The sequence below is a fragment of the Haemaphysalis longicornis genome, unplaced genomic scaffold (genome assembly GCF_048455015.1).
Source record: "Haemaphysalis longicornis isolate Haplotype H1 unplaced genomic scaffold, Haemaphysalis longicornis Haplotype H1 scaffold_1, whole genome shotgun sequence".
In the NCBI taxonomy this organism is placed as follows: Eukaryota; Metazoa; Arthropoda; class Arachnida; order Ixodida; family Ixodidae; genus Haemaphysalis; species Haemaphysalis longicornis.
This window is the reverse complement of record NW_027526203.1, coordinates 493,139-509,151: the sequence shown is the minus strand read 5'-3', so window position 1 is coordinate 509,151 and position 16,013 is coordinate 493,139. Positions and strand designations below refer to the sequence as shown.

The window sequence follows — 16,013 nt, the reverse complement described above, 5'->3', positions numbered from 1 at the left end:
AGCAAAGCAAATAATTTAAAATCCAGTGCAGCCATCGAATTGAGTAGATGCAATTTGAAATTTCAAACGTTTTCCTAAATTCTTTTGAACTGCAATGGCATAGAGAAGGCTTCAAAAAAGGAGTTTGAACTAAGGGGAATGTACTTACTTTTGAGGCAGTGTGGCAACGAAACTGAAAACGAAATGTTCTCTCAGTGGGGTCCATAGCAGTGGTAATAAAATTTAAGCAGGTAATCTCCCAGCAGTCGAATGAGGTGTGCGAGCGCTGGCAAGGTAGGGCTGTGTAGTGGCTGCTTTCTTACAGCTTCCCAGAGTTTAAGGGTGGTACCCTTCTACAAGGGCATTTCATCAACCAGTGATTCTTCATTTAGGTTCTGTGGACCTCTTGGGGTGTACAAAGGCATTTTATGTGGTGCGCGATGCCCTTCATGCCCGTATGGGCGCCTTGCGTTTCAAGGTGACGGTAGTGGCGACACTGCAGACCCCGAGCCCATGTGGGTTGAACCCACCCACGCCCTCGGCTGTGCGTGGCTTTGCCGTGTCCGGGGAAAAGGGCATCCTGGTGGTTGAGCCAAAGCTAGGGTTGTTTTGGACCTTCATGGCCCCCTGGCAGAGGCAACACACCACTTCGGCCTCCGCTTCCTGTAGACGGTGCCCCCAGTCTGACCCGACCTGGGGGGAATCAGCCAGTCGCCTTCTCCTGTCCTCTTCTTCATTCTTTTGCTTTCCTATTGTCTTTTCTAACCCTGTCCTGTCATCTTCTCTCTTCCGTATTTCTCCGTTTTTTTCTCCAGGCGGCGAGGGTTAACCCTGTGTGAAGGCTTCACCCTAGATCCCGAGCATAGGGTTATAGTGGCGAGGTACAGTTAACGTGTGCTTCAAAACCATGTTCCCTTGTTGGGCTCAGTGGTGGGCGACTGGTCTTGACACCGAATTGATTCCATGTCGTATGGCTATCTTCTCAACTCCTGCAAAACACCCTGATCGACCTCCTAAAAGGGGTCTCACCGAAGCACTCCGCACCCAGCCACCTCGGGCAGCTTTCAGCAAATACCTAGTTGTACACTCTACCGACGAAAAACCTATCACTGACCTGTCAGTCTTCTTCATTGCCAAGTGTATTGAAAACATTGTTTGATTTGATTGTAGGGTTTAACGCGCCGACGCAACGCAGGCGATGAGGCGCGCCGTAGTGGAGTGTTGGAAAAGACTACAATGCCAAAAAGATGCCCTCTGGAGACCTCCTTGTTGAAGTTATGCGATAAAACCAAAGCGAGAACCTCCTAAAGCAAGAAAAAATTGCCAACTTGACTGTCGCAGTTACGCCACACCGCATGCTAAACACTGTCCAAGGTGTTATTTCTGACAAAGAAATCCTCCATGAGACAGATGATGACCTCCTTGAGGGACTGCATGACCAAGATGTTGTTGGCGTGCATAGAATTATTATGAGAAGAGATGAAGCAGAGATCAAGACCAGACACTTCATCCTAACATTTGCTAGCTCTACCCTGCCCGAAACAGTGTGTGGGCTAACGTACGGAATAGCAGAGGACCCCAGCTAGCTTCGCTAGAGAACGCTACGCACCTTACACTAGCCCTACGGAATCCGAAGACTCACGCACGGGTTCGGGTACTCACATGCGGTAGACAGGCTCCGGCAATCCAAAGTGAGGCTTTATTGCCGGGCAGATACAGGGCATATACCAGACAACACGGCTATCGCTCGCGGGGAGACAGTGGCTCCTGTCGCTCGCTCAAGCCGCTGGGCTCAGATCTCGATATCCGTCATCACGGCCACGGGAGCAGGGGAGGCATCCCGTGGCGACCGATCAGGGCAGAATCTCTCGGCAGAGTCCGTGGAGCCAACTGTGTTCACCGTCATCGGGGCATTCGGCGTAGGCACTGCCGAGCCAACCGATTCCGACCAAATCGCCCAGTCGACTTTGCGGCGAAGTGCTCGTTCGTCCCGCAGGTCAGCTCGGAGGGGAGAGGAGGTCTTGCCCTGGTCGGGGAGAGGGTGGCGCAAAGGAAGGTGACAAACTGGTCCTCCTTCCCTCGCGCACATGTTCGTGGTGAGCCGGTTCGGCGCGTCACGCGGGGTCATGAAGAGGACACGACCTACATGACGCGCCGGCCACCCAAAATGACGGCTCCCAGCTCGCGAAAACATGTGCAGGCGAGGCGTAGGGAAACTAGGGTCCCCACAAGTGAGAGCAGCTTTCCTTAGCTGTCGTGTACGCGCCTACATTCCAAACCCGAGGCGATGCTTTAAATGTCAGCACTACGGTCATGGAACTCTAGCTTCCGTGGCAAGCTCACCTGTGCGAAATGTGGCGAAAATGATCTCTTCTGATGACTGCAAAAACACAATCATGAAATGTCCGAACTGCAGTGGCTCACACGCTGTGTACTCAAGATCCTGCTCATCTTTTAAGAAAGAAAAAGAGATCATTCAGATCAAAGTAACCGAAAATATCAGTTTCCCTGAAGCATGCCAAAAGCACAAGATGTTTTCGGCTGCATCCTATGCAGACGCCGCCCGCCGGGGGTTGGGGCGATGTTTGGTTAGTACTGCGACACAATGCAGCTTAGCTGATGTGTCGCTGTCGTTAACCCTGGTGGTAGGCCCTGGTGGTTCCTCCTCCTGCTGGGCTGCCATCCACAGCCGAGCACCCCACCACTACTGCGGAGCCCGTGGAGAACGTGGTGACGGGTGCTGTTGGTACTGGTCCGGCCTCTTCCAGTCCAGCTCCATTGGCCCACACGACACCCGAGGGCGCCGAGAGCATGAACTCAGGGGGCCCCACACGTACTCCTTCCCTGCCCGCACCGCAGGTTCCAACCAAGAAGCCTGCGGCCATCTCAGGAACCAATCCAAGAGGTGGATGTCGGACGGACACCATTTCGGTGCTGCCTGAATTGTCAGTCGAGGACACGAACACCTTGGCATCTCAACCTGCCCAGCAGGCGCAAAGTGAGCGCCGCAGCACTATTGGCCGTGGAAAAAAACCACCTCCTCCTATCACAGGCCCTAAAGAAGACTCACTGACATGAACCAAAATAGGCAACGTCACAACTACATCTTTATTATCTTTAATCCATAATTGCTGTTGAAAACATAGTTCAAAGGAACTGTAGGGGTCTCATAAAAAACTTAGATGGTGTATATGAACTCCTTTATAAACATCAATCCAGTATTGTTTGCCTCCAAGAGAGACACCTGAATCCCAAGCAAAGTAACTTTCTTAAACAATACACTGTCTTCAGGAAAGATAGAGATAGTACTTCTGCTTATTCATCTGGCGGGGTTGCCATTGGGACGCGAAAATTCATTCCTTCCCAGTCCATTAGACTACTCACCAGGCTTGAGGCAGTCCGCGTGATCATTTTTGGTCAGCTGATTACAATATGTTCCTTATACATTCCCCCGGATCATCAATTGTCTACCTCAGAATTTGAGTCGTTGGTGGATGAGCTTCCGGAACCATTTATCTTAGTTGGAGACCTAAATGCACACAACAAACTCTGGGGTTCTGGGAGAACTGAAGCTCGTGGCTGCTTGATTGAACATTTCCTAGTATCATCTGGTGCGTGTTTGTTCAACAAAAAACAGCCCACATATTATAACATTACACACAACACGTACTCACACATAGACTTGGCAATCGGTTCTGCTGTTCTTTTTCCACTCGTTGAGTGGCGGGTGGAGAAAAACCCGCTTGGAAGGGACCATTTCCCAGTATTCCTGAGATGCGTAGACAGACCCCTACACTCCCATCTCAACTAAAAGGTTTAAAGAAACCGCTGCAGACTGGGAGAAATTTAAGCAGAAATCTCAACTCGCACACAGTTCCATAGAACATTTGGGTATTGATGAAGCTTGTAGCTTTATCACGGCACATAACCTTGACGCTGCAGAGAACTTCATTCCCCAGACTTCTGGTAACACAAGTCCCCTAAGGCGGCCCCGGTGGAATGAAGAGTGTCGGCAAGCACGCCAGGCACAGAAAAAGGCGTGGGGCATTCTTCGCAGGTACCCAACTGCGGACAACCTTGTAGCGTTCAAGCGCACCAAAGCCATGGGAAGGCACATTCGCCGTCAGGCCAAAAACAATAGCTGGAGGTCTTTCTTAACTTCAATAAATTCTTTTACCGATACAAGAAAGGTTTGGAACAGGATAAAAAAACTAAACGGACAAAGCACACATGGCTTACCCCTTGTCAACTCCACTGGTGACACCCTAGAGGACCAGGCAAATGCGTTGGCACAACACTTTGAACACGTCTCAAGCTCTTCACATTACACAAGCACATTTATACACTACAAAAAGTCAGCTGAGCGGAAGTCCATATGTGACCACAAGCAATCAAATGACTCCTATAACTCTCCATTCTCCCTTCATGAGCTCATGACTGCGTTGGCTGGTTGCAAGCCTTCGGCACCAGGTGCAGATAACATTACGTACGGCATGATGAAACACCTTCATACAGACACAATCAATACTCTCCTGTTTTTATTTAACAGAATATGGCGTGCTGGGCACTTTTCTAAGGCATGGAAACAGGCTATTGTTGTGCCACTGCTGAAAGAGGGAAAGGATGCATCCTGTGTTTCAAGTTATCAAGTTATCGTCCAATTGCTCTGACCAGCTGCTTGTGCAAGCTGTTTGAAAAAATGATCAACAGAAGGTTACTATACTTCCTGGAATACAATGGTATTCTGGACAGCTGCCAGGCAGGTTTTCGGTCGGGCAGATCAACAACAGACCAACTTGTCGCTTTTGAATCCTATGTGAAAAATGCCTTTGTTAACAAACAGTTTTGTATGTCCATATTTTTTGATCTAGAAAAAGCATATGACACTGCCTGGCGCTACGGCATCCTGCGGGACCTAAAATCTTTTGGTATTTGTGGGAATATGCTTAACACCCTTGAAAGCTATTTGTCTGAACGAACATTCAAAGTGAGGGTCGGGGCTGCAGTATCCGCATTGTATATGCAAGAAAACGGTGTTCCTCAGGATGGAGTACTTAGGTGCACATTTTTTATAGCTAAGATGAACACACTTGGAAAAGCTCTGCCCCATACCATTTTTTACTCTTTATGTGGATGATGTTCATATCAGTTTCCGGTCTTGTAACCTGTCTATCTGTGAACGTCAGTTACAACTTGCCACAAACAGGCTTGTAAAATGGGCCGATGAAAATGGCTTTAAGCTAAATCCTCAAAAGAGCACATGTGTATTATTTTCCAAGAGGCGTGGTATTCACCCTGAGCCCACCGTCCAGCTCAGTGGAGTGGCTGTGCCTGTGAAGAAGGAACACAAGTTTTTAGGGATTGTGCGAGATGAAAAGCTGTCATTTATTCCACATATAAAGCTACTCAAAATAAAATGTATAAAGGCAATGAATATCCTAAAAGTCCTGTCCCACCACTCCTACGGAGCAAATAAGGTGTGCCTGCTGCGTCTCTACAACAGTTTAGTGAAGTCGCGGTTTGACTATGGGAGCGTAGTATACGCGTCAGCTTCGAAAACCGCTTTAAAAATGCTTGACCCTGTTCTGCACCTTGGGCTTCGCCTTTCATCAGGAGCCTTCCGAACGAGTCCTGCACAAAGCCTATATGTGGAATGTGACCAGTGGTGCCTGAAAGAGCAGCGCTTATACACAGACCTATTGTATGCCATGAAGGCAACATCCATAAAAAATCACCCTTCTTCGTTTATTGTCAATGACACCTCTGCCATGCACTCGTTTCTCAGTCGGCTCTCTATATCTATGCCTTTTTCGTTGAGAGTGAAACTGCAAGCAGAGGAGCAATAGGAGAAATATCAATATGCAGATTAAGAATAGGTCACACACACGCTACTCACTCATATCTTACGGAACCCCACCACCATCTTGTGAGAAATGCAGACGAAGACTTGCAATCCTCCACGTATTGATTGAATGCTTGGCATACCATGACGCAAGGAAACACTTCCCCGAACTATACACCTACATGATACCCTTACACCCATCATTGTTTTTATCTGATCAACCCCCGATTAGAAGTGCCCGCCTTTGAGCCTATCTCGCTGACATTGGATTTTTAGCACTCATCTCATACCATGTGTGACATCAGGGCCACCCAATGCAAATAGTGAGGGTGGTTCTAAGCATTTTCTTACGTGCCAGGGACGTCACTGCCATCCATGTTATGTTTGGCGCTCCCAGCACACACCTAAGCATCATCATTGTTACCTCTCATCTTATTGATCTTTGCTTTTTAGAGTAAGGGCCCTTTACACCCATATAGACACTATTTTTTATCAAGTACATCACAATCATCGCCATGGCATTTTAACAACAAATATGACAAAACAAACATTGTCTTGGCGCTCTTTGGCCTCAGATGCCCTTGCGCCAATAAAATATACATAGTAGTAGTAGCGATGCCCTTCATGAAACTCTTCTTTCTGATTACCTTTCTGTCAGATCTTTCTGGCAACACAAAAAGGTGGCCTTGCCACATGTAGGTTGTTTGTATTTTTGCAAATCACTGTGGCTATGTTTGAAAGCCATATTAACACCGCTTATACATTTTTCACGGGACAGCGGAAAAAATGTAGGAACCGGGGAATGTAGAACGTGAACGTGCCGTCAGTACCGCAAAAATACGCTGCAAAAATAAGCCATGATTCAAACACAATAAATTTACTTGGAATGTTCAAGGTTTAAAAACATCTGATATAAGTTTGGCACTTCAAGGCCTGTGGAATGACATTGCCCTTCTGCAATTGTTAGATCACCTTGGGGCTGTCCTCATTGCCGAAGTGGCTCGCATACCTGCGTACAGTCCGATTCAATTGGGTTCTACAATTGAGTTCAAGGTCGACAGTAGCAGCCGAAACTTTCGACGCCTTGCACATCATTTTTTCCACTTTTATTTTTTCCAATGCCAGAAGCTTTTCTTGGCACATCCATGGTTGTAATGTAGTCTTGGGTTACCAGGAACTCTTTGAGGTGAACTGGATGTTATGAACACGGGTGCTTGGTATTTGCAGTCAATCATATATGTCGAATCCATGTTCTCACGGCAGTGTCGTGTGTCAAGTAGTGACAATCTGTGCCGGGAAAATTCCCCCATTCTTGGTGGGAGCAGAAGAGCGGAATAATGCACAGGAAAAAAGGCTTAGTTGTCCTTTTGTTTTCCCTACAACTGAACAGTTTTGTCCATTGCAGCCTGGGGCACTCTCAAATCGGAGAAGTCCGGCATGCATGTCGCCAGTGCCTGGCCGCCTCCATGACAAGCATCCAGTGGGGCGCCTCGTGAATGCTGCCTTCCATGTCTCCCCCGTTGCCAAGTCTCCCCGCGAGGGCCAGCAGCTTAGCAAAAAGAGACTGCGGGAGGTGAGAACGGCCTGAAGTTTAGGCCTGCTAGTTTACTGCCGGGCCATTTCACCTGCTGAGAATGTGCGGCTTAGACCGAAATTGCACCATTTGAGCCAAACTGTGCCACTGGACCTATGTAGCCATGTTGCTGCAAAAGGGTTTTTCTTCTGTTTTCTTTTGTGTGGAATGATTGTGTCAATGGTGGTTACTGAGCCTGTTCAACCTGCAAATGTGGTTTCCCCCCCCTTCCCCGGCAGTGGGAAGGTCCCCCTTGGGCAAGATGGTCAGTAGTAGGCTTTTTGGTATCTTGAAAACCGGCCGCAGTGGCTGAGTGGCTAAGGCGTTGTGCTACTGAGCACGAGGACGCGGGTTCGGTTCCCGGCTGTGGTTGCTCAGTGTTGCTAAGGCCTTGTGCAGCTGAACCTAAGGATGCGGGTATAATCTGAGCAGCGGTGGCTGCTCTTCTGGTCGAGGCGAAAAGCGAAAACACTTGTGTTGAGATTTCGGTGCATGTTGAAGATCCACAGGTGGCCAAAATTTATCTGGAGCTCTCCACTACGGTGCCCAGGTGATGCTTTGGCGCATCAAACCCTCCAATTTGACTTCTGTGCTACTGGCAAAGGGTCCATTGCTGCAGTTTCCTGAAGCCCAAACTTTCGTGAGGATTCACAAAATTTACTGTCACCATATGCCCATTCGGGGGGAAAGCTCGGGCTGCAAAATGGTTTTGCAGTACTGCCATGAACAGCAGTGTGTGGAGTGTCATGTGTGGCAAGAGGAGAGGGTGGTGGGGATGTCATTGTGGCGGTTATTCTCTCTACGGAACTGCTTCCCATCCACAGGTGAAAGTGATGTTTATCGTAAACATTTTACCGCCTGGTAAGCATGCTACAGGAGACATGTCACCACCACCCCCTTGTGAGGCCAACGGTGTGACGTGACGTGTGCCATGGGTCATGTAGTATTCCTTCGAGAATATTTGTGACTGTATTGAAATGCCCCTCTGTCACATGACAGCTATGCAGCAGTCTTAAATCGAACAATTCGAAGGACTGTCCTTTCATTTACTTGGTATGGAGAGCCCTGTGGTGTGACTGCGAGTTGTGCAATGCTTTTCAATTTCGCATCGTGCATTTTGTTATGAGCTATGACAAACTATAAGTTCTGTTTGGGTATCATTCAGCACTGGTTCTGCATGAAAAAAAAAAAAGCCAGTACTTAAGTATTGACACTTGAACCTGTTCTACACTGACTGCAGAGGAATAAACTGCTGCATTGCTTGGGGATTCCCACACTAGTGGAGTTTTGGGAGTGTGAAAATCGCTGTTCCTGTGAGCCACCACGGTCTGTGCAGGGTGTGGATGTCAGCAGTCACAAAGTGAAGTTTTTTTTCACTTTTCACCCCATGCAGTTCTGCAAGCAAGTCTTGGAAGGAATTGAGGCTCTCCCTACCACTCCACAGAGTCCGTCACGCCAGCAGGTTAGTTTTGACCTCATCACAACTTAACCATTGCATGCGTCGAAACTCTCAGATTCGAATATTCAAAAAGCCCTTTGAGCCTCCTGCTGTGGTGGCTCAGTGTCTAACTCTTTCGTTACCATGCCTATTGAAAATCGTTCAATTTGAGCGATATCTTGGGAGCCATATTTCATGGCGTTCCAGGCGTTTCTGGAACAAATAAAGCTATTTGGGGTTAGCTGAGAAAATTTCCTTTCAAAATCAGTTTTCATTTTTGCAACAAAAGTATGATTTTTGACATGCGTTTGCATCACCTGGGTGTGGAAAAGGGGCGGGGGCATCGCGCGTCACTACTACCAAGAATGTGTGCCACTCATAATTACTCTGCATCAGCGTTTAGTTTTTGTTATCGGGGCACGGATTGTGAATCAGGAAATGATTTTCAATCGTCAGGTTTGCACTGTGACTGTAATAACCGCTGAAATCACTGAAAATAGTGCCTGTTTTCAAAGTTTATGATTTTAGGCAGTTTTATTGCCTTTGCGCACGTTGTTCCAAGTTGTGTTGTAGTTCTACCTCGCGAAATTGATATTTAGTGCTACTATGCAGTTACCCAACTTAAAGCCTACCTGGCATGGCCCCTTGAGTGCCCGCTACTGATTCTCGAAAAAAGCATGCTGCTCCTGATGTCACCCCACGCTAACCTGATTTCTGCGATAAGAACTTCCGATGCAACTCAAAAGATAGCACCCAGTGGCCAGATATCAGTTCCGATGAGGAGAGTGCTTCAAACCAACCTTACACACCGCCAGCTGTTTGCCTGCCAGTTTCGTTTCCATATGAGGGTATCTCTGGAGGTCTAGTGTTGCTCCTTAGTTGAACTCTCTATTTGGATGGAGTCTCCAATAAGTTTCGTAGTGGCGCTGCATTGCAGGAGGCTCGTAGTGCTCATCTATTTCATCGCACAACAGCTAGTCGGCCAAAGTTTGCAAGGCACGGTTCTAGCGCATCGCACCTCATTCCTGCAGGCAGGGCACAATAGCGAGTCGGTAGATAATAAACCGCAAGTTTGTTTTGAGGGATAACTGACAGTGAACAAGCATCGACCACAGAGTTTCGTTTTCAACTCCATACGTTTTTCACATCGTGTTGTCCCGAATACTGTTCTGGCCGTAAAAGCAAAGTCAATCATTGACAAGATGTTGTATGTCACATGGGGACAAATCGGTGCCTCTGATAATGTCAAACCACCAGGTTTCTCCCAGGGAACCACCCAAAATTGCACATTTTGAAATTGAGGTTCGGCTTCACTGCATGGCACGGGCACCACGCATGCTAACATTTTTTTAATATATGAAACTGTTCCGCTCAAGTCAACATTTTTTATGGCGTGTTTTTGAAATGTTTTCCTACAGAGTGTATATTCGAAATTTTTTCTATCGGTGCTTCGTTATACACAACTCCTTTTCTATCATTTTCTTCGACAACTTGACAAATTGATTTTTATTTTATTTTCGCGACTATGATGTATGAAAACATTTTAAGAACTGCTGTTATTGGAAAGGGCATTAAATCATCTGCATTTTGCGTTCCTGCAATTAGTGCCTACCCAATTTATTTAGCAGAAAAAATTTTCTTGGACCCCTAAAAATCGGTCAAATTTCCCGCGGTAACGAATGAGCTAAGCTGCTGAGCCTTCGCTGCAACGGCACTCTCGATCTGCCTCTGTAAAAAGATTCAGTTGCTCCAGATCTGCCATTGCAGCATGTTTACTCCAAATGGAGCAAAAACATTGCTCTGAAAGGGCTCCAGATCTGCCATTGAAATTCAACATTATTCTCTCCCTGTCACTCTCTCTCATCCCCCTCCCCCCCTTCAGAGTTCGGGACTGTGCTCAAGCTCATGTTGCTTATGTTTGACATGCAATGTGATGGCATCCAGCTGTTTTGAATGCATTTTTACGGGGCTCAAGCCGTTAGTGTTGCCATTTCTTTTTTCTGCGCACTGATGAAAGTAAGCATAGTTTCGAAGGGTTTGACCAGTGTGCAGGGCACCTGGCTAGGGCTTAAAGGGGGCCTGAGATGGATTTCAAAGTGTTTTTGTGTGTGTCAGAAAACTACTCTATAGATCTTGTAGAAACAAGTCCAAAAATAGTAAGCATATTCGCTCACGCTAACAAAATTTATTACCCCGACGAGACAGAACTATTTGTTGGTTCGGCGGTTTGCGATGACGACATAGTCCGACCTCGTCCGAGGCGAAGCACTCATTTCATGGTTGGCCGCCGGAATGTCCGCGATTTTTGACGGCGGCTACCATGGTTACTTCAGCGAGTAGGTCGCACATGAGACGACGACTTTTTTTTTTTTTTTTTTAAGCTACCTTTTCAGTCCTTACGGACTTTGAGCAGGAGATACTGGTGATTGCGGAAGTCGACCTTGCATGTGCGAGAGTTTCTGTGAACGGTAACTTATTTTTACCGTCGCTACATAGCGATACAGAGGCTATAGTATTTCTACCGACTGTAGTAGCGAGCCCCCTGCGTCGGCTAAATGTACGCTTGCGTTTTGATTAGATTACCGGAAAGTTCCGAGTGGACGCCCTCCCCCGAAACATCGCCCACCCCCTTTTACGGGTGAAATATTCAATTTACTGAAAGACGCGCGCCCACCCCGTAAAATCCATGGCTTTAGCGCTGCGCGATGAGTGAACAAAACAAACCCGAATCATCTCTTCATGTGTAGATGCAGTCACTTATTCGTCCTTTCCGCGCTTGACCCGAAATTCCGCCCATCTCGTATTTTTCACTTGATATCACTGTACTTAAATTTGGGTGGGCGTTCTTCCGGAACTTTACGGCACAGCAAATGCGCTGTGCTCGGCGCTTCATGCAAGCAATCTTAGTTGATGTAGTTTACTACATTCTTGCTAAATGATGATCAGGAGCACGATAAATGACAATTTTTTTTAGAATGAGCGAGCAAAATTTCCGCCCCTACTCCAGCTTCCCACGCTTCCAATGGTTCAGATGCCTTTATGAACTAGCACAGCTCTTTTATGCTTTCAAAATCGTCTTGGGCAAGGTAATATAGGTAACTGCGGAATCATTACAATATATCTTACTCATTTTATATCGAAATATTTAGCGTTGGCGTGAATTCTGGTTAATGCAATACTTGGTCCTAATTGTTCCCACTAGATGGCGGCGTCAACGTCATGTTTTCGATTTTTTAAGCTCTACAGTAGAAGTATACGGCTCTTTTAAAAAAAAAAATTATTGTATTGTGAGTTCAATCTAAGACGTCCAAGATTCAAGCCATTTCAAGCGTAAGCGAACAGTTCTGGGCAACAAACATTTGTGTCATTTGCTTTGAGACAAATATGCCAGATGTTGCTACTCGGCAGAGCCGGTAAGCCGGAATGCAGAAACCGCAGAGTGCAATCCTTTCGTTTTCAGCGGCAAACGGCTACTCTTGCTTCATTTAACACGGTAAACGGTAAAGCGCGCTAAGGACACTAGGCAACAGGTTCATTCAGAAGGCCGGTGCAGCAAACCACTTTCCTGCGATCATGACTTGATGGGAAGCAATGAAATGAAACTCTTTGGCAGTTGTCGTTACGGGATAAGCATGTTGTTGCCATTGTCGCGACCGCCGCAGAGAATCAGCTGCGACAGCGTTTGGGCTTGAACTGATTTATTCAGCCCGCGTGAGCGCACTTGAGCGTGCGCCTCGTGATCACGAGCAGTGCCCGGCGTCGTCCAAGCGCTGCGTGCGGAGCTCCGCCTTCGTCGTCGGCGTGGCGCTCCCTTGGCGCGCCGTTCGTTACCACCTCTGAAACTTAACGTCGAGGCTACGCTCGAAACACAGATGGTGCAAAGAGTCCTTTCGGGTACAGCGTCCAAGGAAGCAAATCCAAAGAAAACTGATGATACTCTTACACCAGACACGGAGCGCTGAGCGATCATGCTGCACTGCAAGCGTCGTTGCTCCTGCGCTCACTGTATCCTTCCGCCGAGAACGGAGGAGCGTCAAGCCCGGTTTGGCCCGGTGTGTTAGTGCTTTACACTCCGGTATAAAACAAATATGTGCGACTGTTAAAACGCACACACACACAAAAGATGTTATTTGTAGCTTTCTGATGTTTTTATGCTCGTAAAAAATTGATTAAATCAAGAGCGCACTAACACGTCACGATTAGTTCAAGAAATAGCCTTTGCGCTCCAATACCATCGACCCCACCAAAAACCCCATCTCAGGGGCCCTTTAAGGGCACAGGGTAAGCCCTATACTTCCCATGTATTTTTGGCCATATTGAGGTACATTTTTCTGGGCATCTAAGAAAGGTATCTACATAACTTATATATCATTTTATTTCAAATTTTGTGCTCTTTTAACTGTACTAGAATTATGAACATTCCTAAAAAATTCAGTTTTTTATAATTTTTTGTCCGTTAGTACCTAAATTTTGGCATTATTTTAGTATTAAAAGTTGTGTACCAAAAAAACTGTTACGTGCAAATTTTCAATTTTAGTACAGCAGGTGTGACAAGTTATGTAGATGACAGGGGAAAAAAATCAGCTTGTTGTCTTGGAAGATATAGGAAATAATGGTACCTATGTAAGAAAAAACATTGTTTTGAGGTAATTGAGTTTAAAGTAAAAAAAAAGGTGAAAAACAATACTTTTTTGCCATAAACACCACTGGAGCCATTTATTTAAAAACCACCAGCTTCATAATCATTGTCAGTCATTTTTGTGCTTTTCACCCGGTCGTCCGTCCTTCCTTGACTATTTTGTGCACTATCGTACAAGATCTGTTCACAAGGTATTTTGCTTGTGGTCAACCTCTTTAAGCCACTTGATGGTGGTGTTGCGCCCAGGTTTTGGTCTGAATGATTTCAAAATGCTGGCTCATGCATTGCTTCACCATTTAATGAAAGAACAGCATCCAATGTTACAATCATTAGAGTGTGAAGCCCAAAAAAGATGTTTTTTTTTTTGTGCGCAGCTTCGAAGGGCAAATGTGGAAAAAACGTGCAACAGGGTCTTTGGATTGCCGTCACTTAAAAATCAGCTATGCAATGGTTGCTAAGCAATTTCCTAATACAGCTGGTTCCAGAAAACCATTTTGATCTGAAATGGGAAGTTTTTTGATGAAAAAAAATGACAATAAACCCTGAGAACATTCTTAAGAGGATGTGGGCACTTACTACTTGCTTACGGGAAAACTGCTTTTTAGCCAGAAATAAGACTTTTTAAGTCAAGTGTGAATATGAAAAATGTGCACAAGGAATTGAACTTCCCTAATTGCGAAGAAAAACAGTCATTTTTTCCAAATTTCGCCTTACCGTGTGCCCTTAAGCATTGCTGCTGCTTGTGTAAGCTGCACTGTGTTAGTTGGAAATGCTTTGCACCGAGAGAAAACTGAGTGAACTGTTAGATGCGTTCGAGAGAGTACACCCGACTACAAATAAGGATGGATTGAAACAGTGTAAACTCGGCAGCATTTGGGGTGGGAGCAGCTCTGAGAAAAAACCTTTTCTCTTTTCACTCCTGAATGAATTAGAATTGAAGTCTGATGCTGAGCAACAGACTAATGCTATTGGTGTTGCATTGGTGTTGCAGTGTTGCAACAGTGAGGAAATAGATGTGTGCTGGCAAGTTCTCAGAAATCTTTTGCTGTATCTGTGCATTCTTGTAGGGGACTCCGAATACTGGTGCCCACAACGGAGAGGAGTCTGGGGATGCGGCCCTACATGGTGAATATGCAGCAGTGCATTCTAAGCAAGTGATGTGATTGAGGTGCCAAATGAAAAAAAAAAAAAAAAAAAGTCGCCATCTCGGTCTGTGTAAGTGGATGTCCAGCAAAGATGTTATAAACCGCTACAAATGGCGACAGAGGAGGGTATAAAGTGTGCCGTCCAAGTGGGCTTGTTGCTTGCACTCTGCTAGCGTCACTTTAGATAAGGGTACAGAGTATCGGCACTCTTTTCTCATATTGTTCCGTGCCACCGCCATAATGACTGGTGAGTTCGCATTATTGGAAATTTGTTTACAATGCGACGGTTCATGGGCGCCACCCTTTTGTTGTTTATGCATTTTAGTCTGTCAACTCTTGCAGGCTTAGTTTGTCCTGCCTGCTTTGCGGCTGTGCACGGCTGACGTCACTCCGAATCAGATAACATGTGTAACAGCATTTCAGCAGCAGAAGTGTGTCCAAAGATGCAGCAAACGCTGGGTCCTGCCTAGCCAGACGTGTGAGCTCGGTGTCTTCGGCAAGAACTGCTCTATTTAGTGACACTAGTCCTGCCTAGCCTTCAGAGATAAGCTCCAAACATAATCTTTACCAGGAACACATGGGGGAGGGGTCCCATTGTTCACAGGTGCCTTATCATCCGCAATTGAGTTGTGGTGCTTGTTTTGTGGTTTCCTTGTACGAATTATGAGCTCTGTGCTGTATGCCTGATTAGCCTGACGCATGCGCTCGGCGCCTTGGCGTGTTCGCCCACGGAGGTTAAACCGCATGGGGGTCGAGGTATACAGCTTCGCTGTAAAAAGCCTTTTGGTGGGGCATTAGCTGTTAATTGCTAATTGGCTGACATGCATTGAGCGGAACACTATGCCAAGCATGCTTGTCGCTAGGACACTTGCAAGGTCCTTGTCAGGTTTGGACATTGCCTTAAATTCTGCTCTATTTTCCTTGGATGCAGTGGCAGAGATGTGTGTCATGAACTGGGAAAAGGCTTTAGCTTTATAAGGGACTGCAAGAAGACTTTCCCTCCACGAGCAAACCGTGTTGTCTGCATGCATGTTAGCAAATGCACACAGAGTGCAGGGTATGGACTGAATGCCCGTGACAAGGTGAGTGAATTGCAAATGCACATGTCTAAGAGGCTGCACAATCCCGTCCTGGAACATTTGTGAACCAGTCCTGAGCCCGAGTGGCACAGTACCAGAGCTGTGTGCTGTTGGCGGTGGTGTTGGAGGTGTAGTGAGTAATAACTTGACTGGAAAGTGCCAGTCAAGCGCTCGGAGGTAGGCGATGTCAATTAACCACGCTTTATTTCTCTGTCGAAATGTGGAACACTCGCTGGACCGACTGTCCTGAGCTTGGCCCATGACCGCCGACTCTGTCTGCCTCATCTCAGGGTAGAGGAAAATGAGCTTTTAGTCCGA

The 16,013-nt window shown here is 46.5% G+C and overlaps 1 protein-coding gene across 3 annotated transcripts in view; it reads left to right on the top strand.

Moving 5' to 3' along the window:
• Window positions 1-16,013, top strand: part of LOC144174843 (uncharacterized) — a 108,145-nt gene that overhangs the window by 16,080 nt on the left and 76,052 nt on the right. For all 3 annotated transcript variants that reach the window (XM_077703781.1, XM_077703799.1, XM_077703790.1), the window contains exons 4-6: window positions 7,227-7,394; window positions 8,788-8,856; window positions 14,539-14,596. In XM_077703781.1, coding sequence (XP_077559907.1) covers window positions 7,227-7,394; window positions 8,788-8,856; window positions 14,539-14,596 — 295 coding nt within the window. The remainder of the gene's footprint in view (window positions 1-7,226; window positions 7,395-8,787; window positions 8,857-14,538; window positions 14,597-16,013) is intronic.